This window comes from Beta vulgaris, chromosome 2 (genome assembly GCF_026745355.1).
Source record: "Beta vulgaris subsp. vulgaris cultivar EL10 chromosome 2, EL10.2, whole genome shotgun sequence".
Lineage (NCBI taxonomy): Eukaryota > Viridiplantae > Streptophyta > Magnoliopsida > Caryophyllales > Amaranthaceae > Beta > Beta vulgaris.
In genome coordinates, this window is record NC_079203.1 from 44,312,567 (window position 1) to 44,322,800 (window position 10,234).

A 10,234-nucleotide genomic window follows, 5' to 3' on the forward strand; every position below is an offset into this window, starting at 1 on the left:
TTCTAGGCTATTTGCTTGCTTAATTGAAGCTCTCTAGCAAGTTGGTATTATGGAACATAAACCGAAGATAGCCATGGATGAACCTTGTGATAAATTGCAAATATTTGCTTAAAATTGCCCTAGTTTTGCTACCATTTTCGCTTAAACTTTAGCAAGTACTTCATTATTTCAGTTGAAAAGGAAAGGGCTGCATTCTATCTTCACAGAGAAAGAGAAGGATCTTCTACCCACTGCGCGGTAATGAACTCAATTTCAATGAAATGAAGTACACGCAACTGCACCGAAACTTGGCATAAGCAGATAAATTAGGGACAGTTAGCGTTTAACAGAAAGCAAGTTAACACGTGAAAGTAAATAAATTTGTGTATACCATGATGAAAGAAACGAGACCAAGTATATCATGATGAAAGAAACAAACCCAAGAATACCATGATGATTGACATCAAGGAAACAATCTAAGTACAAGATCTAGGATTTCATGGCTTTCTATTCTTGTGAAATAAATCAGAGCGAAATAACATGTTGTTCAAACAAGCAGACTGCTCATGCACCAGTAGCAACACCAGTAGCAACAAGTTCAGGCTACTCTTCCCGTGCATGTTTCTGCCTAGGTATCCTAGAACAGCTGCAGAGTATTTGGATACGAGAACCTAGGTGTTGTTACTCTTTGTTCAAGACTTTGGGCACCTTGATATATGGTTCCTCATAGCTCGGAATTGCAGCTATAATAGCTTCTCTATAAGAGGAGATAGGAAAATGATTTTACATAATAATCTGCAATTTAAGAGTGAGGTGATTCAGCATGGCCAAGAAAAGATGAAACTTTACCTATTCTCAAATGTTCGAGGCGTGTCTTCCCTCAAATTGTCACCATCAATATCTGTAAAATGATTTTTGTTCCTAGTAAGAAATGAGACTTGTACATATCTATAATCAAATATATTTTTATTTCACATATAGGAAATTTAAAGCATACCCAATAACCAAATTCTAGTTTTCATTACATGGAGACAGAACCAACTCTTGCAATAGTTTGCTGATGCGGTATTGCAGTCTAACAAGTCAGTGCAAGTAAAGGTGCCACAAGTTTCCTCGTGACGTGGCGAAATCTTTAACATGAGTTGCAGGAGAGTGCATTGTCAGCTCATAAATATTTGAATCATCCTAAATGCACTTTCAGAACTACAATGAATCTTCATCACAATAGTAGTCTGATCCGTCCCAAATTAGTTGCTACAAGTTCCTTTCTAGAATGTGGCGGTATAGTGGCAACACAACCTGTTTGGTGAACTTTTTTTATAAACTGAGGGCACTTCATATCCACCCCGTCTTTTATCTCAACTTTCTCACTTCTCGTAAATGTTCCAAAAATAAATGAACCAACTATAGTATAGAATGGATACTAGTATAGTTTTCAACTTCAATACTTCATCCTGTTCAGAGTTGTGGCAGAGAGATGCACCACTTGACTTAATTTTAATTATGTCCAATCCGTCTATGTAGCGCCTCATCTACATGACAAAATTGGTGGTTCCTATCTGTCATGAAATCTAGTTTGAAGCTTCTAGAATATATAAAACAGAAAGAACTGAGCAACATCTATGAAATATATTTCTTATTATATGCCATAGAGAACAGAAACAGGATTATGGTGGTGCACAAACACACAACACCGACAACAGAGGATTCTAAATGCTACCAAATTTACCTAAGCTCTATAACCTTTTGCTGATTCAGAAATTAGAAGAATCAAGGTCATTCATTTAAAAACTCTATAAGCACCTCAAAGTCCCATAGAAAAGAAATTCTAATTCAATCAATCAGAGCATCATCTGGCTGCAACAAGGGTAAGAATGAGTACAAGCGCACAGGCAGCACACAGGCAGCGCATAAAAATCATGAGGGGAAAGAACATCCACTAAAATCAATTTACTTTTTTGTGTTCCATTTACATATACCAAGGCAGGGGTACTACACTACTAGTAAGGTGCAATGCTTGCCAGCTATCCACAAAAATGGCAGCAGAGAAAGTGATTGCCTGATCTCTTATCTAAGTTGATAAATCAGTTCTTCTGTGAGATAAGGAACTGAAAACAATGCAGATCTATCAAACCTGATTGTAATTTCTTTCCAAATTGTCATTATTGCAAAAACACCGGAAGCAAATATTTCCTATCTGGAAATGATTTCCGATATATATGAAAAATACCCTTCTCCATAAATTTTACATTGCTAAGAAATAGAGATGATATTCTAGACATTGTTATATGACAACATTTTTTTCGTTTGACAAAGATTATATGACTCTATGACCATATATGCAGTAAAGAAAACAAAACAAAATTCTGATTTCACAGAATAGTATTGCAAAAGCTAAAGACAGTCAGTAGAGCATATTTCAAATACCTGAACGAAGGGCTGGCTCAACGCTTTCAAGATTTACAGCTTGAAGTTGTCCAAACCTGGAAATTTGACAGGGAAGGAGAAAACCAAAACTGAGACAAGAGCACCAGGATGTAGAATAAAAAAGATATGATAGACCAAGCTCTTCCTCATTTCAGATTAAGACCTCCCTTATTCTAAACCAGGGCGCAAAATACAATAACCAAGATAAGCAGATTCCCACTAGGTTATGGCTATCAAATGAGCCACAAGGCAGCATCAATCTAATTCATCAGCATGAAAGAAACTTATAAGTTGTTGCCCACAAGAGATATAAGATAGATCAAATAACATTTGTAACTGAACATGAAGAGAGAGACTATTTTCCATCTATTCATTTCACCTCAAATACCCGTGTAATTCTGGAAATTCCAACATGGGTATGGAGTATGGACACTTGACACTTCATTGCCAAATAAACAGAAAAGTTTGATAAAAGAACAGCCTGATACTTTTGATGTCCAGCATGAGTAACAGGAAAGCACACAAATCAATCATCGAAATTCAAAAATCCAAATCAGAAAAAAAAAAATTAGCAATCAATAACATAAGCTTAGGGTGCAACTGAAAAACAGGTTCTTTATTTGGCAAGAAGGCAAAGATTACCACTCAACAACTTGATGAATTTTTGGACCAAAATCCTGAACCTACAACCAGAAAACAAACAACTAAACACAACCCAACTCAAATCAAATCAAGGCAAATAGTTAAATAAATGGGTGTGACGAAACGGCTGAAAAGAATTGCCAATTTGTTTTTTGGTTTACCTCCTGAGGAGTCAGAGAGATACGGGCGGTTTCAGCCAAACGACCCACATCAGGAGGGTCAAGAGAAGACGATTTAATGGAGCAATTGCGTTTTTCTCTCTTCAATAAGAGCAAACTAGGGAAGGTGCTAGTTCTTGTACTACCAGCTAACATGGTTGTTCCTGCTCTTAATGTAACCATCGCTCTGCTGCCACAACTTGTCATCTGCTTGTTTTCTTTACGTCAACGCTGCTAGTTTGTGAGAAACCAATCAGGGTCGCAAAGATACCGCAAATTAGATGGTAGACAAGAGCTATGTTGCACGGATACGGGTACGGGGACGAAAAACGGCAAAATCAAAATTGCAAAAAACGGGTACGGCATGGATTCGGCAAAAAAAAAATTAACTAAATTAAACATTCATACATAAATAGTTCAAAGTTCAAAATACCACAAAACAACAACTAAATTTAATGTCTTAAAGTAGATAAAGCTTAGATAAGGCAACACATCAATCATCAAGGAGCAACTCATTTTCTAAATCCGGCTCATCTAGTTAGAGTTCGACAAACTCTAGAAACCCAACATCCTCCAAGGAATCAAATGCTTAGTACTTTGTTGTTGAGATTGGGATGACATATTTTTCCTAATAAAATGAAAAATAAACATATTCAACACAACAATTCAACACAGCAGTTCAACAACACAACAATTCAACACAACAACAATTCAACCCAACAATTCAACTTTCAACACTCAAGTAAATTAAATAAACTAACAACACTAACTTACCGCCTTTCTTCCTCAAAACAAAAACAGAAAAAAAAGCAACAAAAGAACCCAAACATTTTACATGCGAAAACCGTAGAATTCGAAAGTCGAGAGTTGCTCACCTAGGCTAGTTCATCCGGCGTTCCGGACTCCTATGAGAGATGAAAACCGGCGAGTCGAGCTTCCAAGGAGAAGAAACAATTGGGTTCTCTAGGATCTCTATTATATAAGGCAACTAGAGGGGAACACCAAAATATAAAAACCCCTATTTTACCCCCCACAAGTCCACAACAAAACAAAACTACAAAATCCACCACAATTTAAATTTAAAATGGAAAGTGAGATAAAAAAAAAAAAGAGGGGGAACAAAACCCTTAACAACTGCTTAGCAGTTACTAAAATAACAAAAAGAACAACACGGCGAAAAACACGAAACTCTTCTTCATCCTCTTCCTCTTTCCAACCTTCAATTAACTGTAAATCCTCAATTATTCCTCTGCAGTTCTTCCTCAATTAACCGCACATTTTAGAATTTTATCTTTACAACAAAAAAAACCAACAAAACACGATAGAAACAATATCTTCTTCCCATCTCTAATCCATAATATTTCTCCACTTCCATATTTTTCTTGCTCTTCTTTTACCAATGCATATAAGAGACATTAATTAAAAAACTCTTTGTCAAAACTAATCAGGTAAGTTCATTGATTTAATTTTTTTTGGTACAAGTAACTCTTCCTCCTCTGACATTGTTTGTTTGGTATGATTTCATCAAGGAAACAAGGAAAAAGAAGACAACATTGACAAACATGGTAAATAACCAAGAAAAAGTTAGGGATTTTGAGAGACATTTACCAAGAACAACAAAAAGCACATACATCAAGTATTTGTTTAGTGATATTAAATTGTAAATAGTTTGTTTGAGTTAGCTCAAAACCAAAAAAGTAATATTTATAAACGTTGTTTACCGGCCATATAATTTATTTATTTTTAACAATGCAATTCAGTCCAAGTGAAAGTAATCACATAATTTAGTGAATATGAAACTAAAAATTAAGAGTTGAGGAACTAACTCATCACCTCATATTTAATTAAATAAGAGAGTGAACATATAATTATGATTTCATATTAATTCTCATATTAGAACTTTTAAATTTCAGCTCAAACAAAATCAAAGATTTCAAGAACACCATTGCAAATGTAATTCTCATGTTCGATTTGTTCAATAAAAGAGTTGAAAAAATGCAATTAAAGAGATTTGGAGTAACTAAAGCAAAACAATGTCTAAATTACCGAGTGGAGGGGATTTTGAACTCGCGAGAACCCCGTGAAAGGAAGGAGCAGGCGGCGACACTAGCACTAAAACTGCCGCTGACGAAGTTGCCGTCGAGGATTAAGAAGATATGGGCAATGGGGTTTTGTGGTGGCGTTTGGGTTTTATGGTGGTGGTTTGAGTTGGTGATGGCTGATTGTGGCTTTTTTTGTAGCCTTATAGAATTGCATTATGAATATCCCCAATAGCCTAAATTGGTAATTAATATACAACTGGTCCTCATATGCATGCAACTAGCCTCATATGCACGCGATGCATGCGTTAATTTCAAAACTTGTTATTCTATTACATAACTATATTTATGATTAAACTTAAATATGAAAAGTTTAATAGTTAGATGAATTTAAATATATTAATTCGCTAATGTAAAAAACTAAAAAAAGGTTGTGAGTGATTGTTAACATTATTTTTGTGAATGAATATTGAGCAGAAAGAACAAAAATAATGAGTTGGTTTAACTGAATTAAAGGTATAGATATTTTGCACATTTAATTTTTTGATTGAAGTATTTGCTGCATATACCATTTAAAACTTGTTTAAAATGGCAAGTTAAAATGAGAAAGGAAATGATTTTTTTATGTAATTTTTTTCATTCCATTACTTAGATCATTAAGGATAATTTAGTAATTTCAAAGGTGGACACCATCTTCCTTCCTCCTTCCCTTATATAATAGAGATATGATGTTAATAAAATATGATAATGTTATATACAATATAATGTTAATGAAATGATTGATGAAAAAAGTTGAAATTATGAACCCAGTTGACAAATATAGGATGTGCAATGATATTAGTTTCATTACTATTCACTTCATCTTCCTCTACGATCCATTTCTATTGGTAAGGATATTGACATATAATGTGGGTTTTTAAGAAATCTAGATTTTATTTCTTCGATAATCTATGTTTAAGCAACGATTTTGATATTTTAACGTACTTTTCTTAGGTAGCTAATAGTAAGTGTGTTACCATTGTCATTTACAGTTTGATGGTCTTTATATATTATCATAGATGTGTTTTTTTTTATCGATTATGCTTTTTATGAGCCAATTTTTTTTTCATTTTTCATGAGTTTTTGTAATTTTAAGAAATTGTGTTTGTGATTGTTGTTCATATAACTAAATACATTTTGAAAATGCTAAAATCATCATATAAATGGATCATATGAATTTTAAAAAATTATTATTATAAACTTCATAATCGTATGTATCAAAAATAGATAATCATTTTGATAAAAAATGCAAAAAAGACACTAAATACTTAGGTGAAATGATATCATAAAGTTATGAAATTGCATTTATTTGGATAGAAACATAATAAAAGATATACAAGAATATAACTCCTAACGAAGATAGAATAAGAGACATCAAATCCCTATCAAAACCCATACAATAATTAGTAAACTTATTCGTTGTTGGAACGTAATAAAGCTCCTCAAGGAGATAGAATAAAGAACAATAAATTCCTATAAAAACCCATATAATAATGATTAGTAAAATTATTCGTCCTTATAATATATAGCTAAAATTGGGTCGCTATATTTATACAAAATCAAATAAGCCTACTAACCATCATTATATCTCTATCTCTATTATATAAGTCAAGGGAGGAGGTGTGGTGTCCTCTTTTGAAGTGACTAATATACCTTTAGGGTGCGTTCTTTTCAACTTAAAAAATTAAGTTTCAGGTCCAATAAGTTCAGATAAATTCAGATAAGTTCAGATAAGTTGCAATAAGGTCTAATAAGGTCAATAAGTTCCAATAAGGTCTAATAAGGTCCAATAAGTTTCAATCAGGTGCAATAAGTTCCAATCAGGTGCAATAAGTTCCAATCAGGTCTAATAAGGTCCAATAAGTTCCAATCAGGTCTAATAAGGTCCAATAAAGGTCCAAATAGTAATTATTATAATTACAATATTTTGCAATAATAATTATAATTACATTATTTTATTATTTCTTTGTATTATGTCTATTATTTTATTATTATTTGTATTATGTCTATTATTTTATTATTCATATTAAAATTTTTGCTTTTCTACTAGTGTTTTATAAAATCAAAACAAGACTATTAGATATATTAGTGGTGAAAGTTATGTATAGGCAAATATATAAATAGTAAATTTTTTTGTTAAATTAATTATCATAAGAGATAATTAATAATCATTATTTTTTTTAAGGACGAATTATAATAATTATTACTCCATGAAAATTTTGAGGGATAGTATTTACGTTAGTGGTAATATTTATGTTATTAATGATCAATTTTTTTGTCTAATAAGGTCAAATAAGTTTCAATCAGGTCCAATAAGGTCTAATAAGTTTCAATCAGGTCCAATAAGGTCTAATAAGTTTCAATCAGGGCCAATAAGGTCTAATAAGTTCAATAAGGTCAATAAGTTCCAATAAGGTCCAATAAGTTTCAATCAGGTCCAATAAGTTGAATCAGGCCTCCAATCAGGTTTAATAAGTTCAGTTCAGGTTCAATAAGTTCAGTTCAGATAAGGTCCAATAAGTTCAGGGCCAATAAGTTGAATAGAACGCACCCTTAATGATCTAATTAATGGAATGAAAAAATTACAAAAACAAATCATTTAAAAATTCTCATTTCAACTTGCCATTTAAAACAAGTTTAAAATGGTATATGCATCAAATACTTCAATCAAAAATTAAATGGACAAAATATTTATACCTTATAAAAAAGATGGCATACATAACGTGCAAATTTTTTCCTTGAATAATGCAAAAGTGGGTTTCAATTTCCAAAATATGCCCAAAAAGATAAAAATTCTCTGCGTACCGTCCACGTAGGACGGCATGCGAGAAACTATTTTTTTTTTGTTTTTGCCCACCAAAACCGCTACTCACAGTAGCGGTTTATACACATAAAACGCTATCTCAAGTAGCGGTTTTCCTTCTCGTCAAAAAAAAAAAAAAAGTAGCGGTTTTCCTTGGCAAAATGTTGCAAGCACATATCAAACTATGGAGTTGGGATTTCAGTAAACCGCTACTTGATTAATGAACAACTACGTGAAGTAGCGGTTTACAAAACAAAACAAAACAATTTTTTTTTTTTTTTGTAAACCGCTACTTCAATTAGCGGTTTTACTTAAGTAGAAAAAAAAATAAAAAATTCTCGCGTGTTGTCCTACGTGGACGGTACGCAGAGAATTTTTATATTGTTGGGAATCATTTGGGAATTAAAACCCACTTTTGCATTATTCAAGGAAAAAGTTTCATAACGTACACATGAAAAGTTTGAACATTCACTGCCTTTGATACTCTTTAATTCAGTTAAACCAACTCATAATTTTTGTTCTTTCTGTTCAATATTCATTCACAAAAAAATTAATTTTAACAATCACTCACAACCTTTTTAATTTTTTACATTAGCGAATTGATATATCTAAATTAATCTAACTGTTGAATTTTTCACATTTAAGTTTAATCATAAATAAAGTACGAATGGAGTATTTAATAAAATAACAAATTTTGAAATTAACGCACGCATCGCGTGCATATAAAGGCTAGTTTTATGTAAGTGAAGAAGTGAGGATTTGGAATTTACTCTCTTTTACAATTGTATCCTCAACTAAAAAAGCAATTACAACTTCTCTAATTTTTGGGTTATTTCAAAGATAAATAAAGTAGACTAAAGTAATGTGAATTTTTTCCTTGGATAATGCAAAATTGGGTTTTAATTCCCACAAAAACTAAAATTCCCTGCGTACCGTCCACGTAGGATGTCACGCGAGATTTTTTTTTTTTTATAGTAAAACCGCTACTTGCAGTAGCGGTTTACAAGTGCCGAGAATTTTTTTTTTTTTTTTTGTAAACCGCTACTCCGAGTAGCGGTTTATTATGAAAATAATATCTGCTTACCATATTTTGCGCAGGTAAACCGCTACTCAGAGTAGCGGTTTATATTTATAAACCGCTACTCAGAGTAGCGGTTTATTTTAAAATTAAACCGCTACTTTGAGTAGCGGTTTCCGTGGGTTAAAACAAAAAAAAATAATTTTCTCGCATGCCGTCCTACGTGGACGGTACGCAGGGAATTTTAATTTTTTTGGGCATATTTTGGGAATTAAAACCCACTTTTGCATTATTCAAGATAAAAATTCGGTTACATTTGCTTAAAATAATTGCAATTACAACTTTTACAATTATTTATGTTTTTCTTTTAAAAAATAAAAAATAGATGTAGTGAACTAAATATCTGTACGTCAATTGTTCTTTTACTTTACCAGTAGTTTAAAAAGAAAAAAATTAATTTTTTTGTATTCACTCTCGCACGCATCACGTGCATATAAAACTAGTTTTATAGAATAAAATTAAAAAGATAACTGATAAATATACATATGGTCATGGTTGCTAATGATTTTTTGGTTTGTTGGCAACTTGGCCCCATCATGGCATCACTATACTAGTATCTCAACTCATTATATTTTCAGACTGGGTTGGGTCGACCCATTTTCTTTTTCAGATTGAAAATCTCAACCCGAATTCAGAATTTTTAGGTTAGTTTCAGGTCGGGTTATTAGGTTGGACAGTTTTTCCAGCCTTAGTATCTCTATTATATATGTTAACTCATTACCTTTTGGTGTCCACCCTCTTTACCCATAATATCCCTAATAACCAGATAAAATTACTAATTGGATTCTCTCATTTTTTTTCTAAAAAAGTGAAAAAAAAGTCCCCCGCAGTGCAAAGCAGTTACATCTTACCTCTACATCTTTAAAACTAAAAACTAGTATTTGGGCCCGGTCGTTGCTTCGGGTTGGTACTGTTTTACAAATTTGATATGCATTTTCTCATTCCCATTAAAATATATTAAGAAAAACTCAACATTTAAAAGGTACAAATATAATAATGTGGATACTTAAAAAGTTAAAACATGATTAAAAGTTGGTTGAGAAGCTAATTTTATACATAGTCACGCAAA

At 32.3% G+C, this 10,234-nt stretch overlaps 1 protein-coding gene across 3 annotated transcripts; it reads right to left on the reverse strand.

The window, feature by feature from the left end:
• Positions 1 to 345: 345 nt before the first annotated feature.
• LOC104886011 (glutamyl-tRNA(Gln) amidotransferase subunit C, chloroplastic/mitochondrial) lies at positions 346 to 5,395 on the reverse strand. 3 transcript variants are annotated; one of them, XM_010670587.4, is made up of 6 exons: positions 5,253 to 5,395; positions 3,210 to 3,437; positions 3,049 to 3,089; positions 2,407 to 2,462; positions 829 to 880; positions 346 to 736 (listed from the first exon to the last, which is right to left on the reverse strand). In XM_010670587.4, exons 2-6 carry the CDS (start codon positions 3,411 to 3,413, stop codon positions 661 to 663), a joined length of 429 nt encoding a protein of 142 aa, XP_010668889.2. In that variant the 5' UTR covers positions 3,414 to 3,437; positions 5,253 to 5,395; the 3' UTR covers positions 346 to 660. The 3 variants fall into 3 exon arrangements, with proteins under 3 accessions (XP_010668889.2, XP_048495779.1, XP_048495778.1); XM_048639822.1 differs by having other exon boundaries at positions 3,210 to 3,440; positions 5,253 to 5,394; XM_048639821.2 differs by lacking the exon at positions 5,253 to 5,395 and adding an exon at positions 4,082 to 4,382.
• Between the last annotated feature and the right edge of the window lie 4,839 nt (positions 5,396 to 10,234).

Bases quoted from the DNA above. Each gene is read 5' to 3' on its own strand.
- LOC104886011 (XM_010670587.4), bottom strand. From the start codon at position 3,413: ATGACAAGTTGTGGCAGCAGAGCGATGGTTACATTAAGAGCAGGAACA. The intron at 2,463-3,048 runs GTAATCTTTGCC...TCAAATTTCCAG, and splicing joins ATTCATCAAGTTGTTGAGTG to GTTTGGACAACTTCAAGCTG. The intron at 737-828 runs GTAAAGTTTCAT...CTCCTCTTATAG, and splicing joins CCTCGAACATTTGAGAATAG to AGAAGCTATTATAGCTGCAA.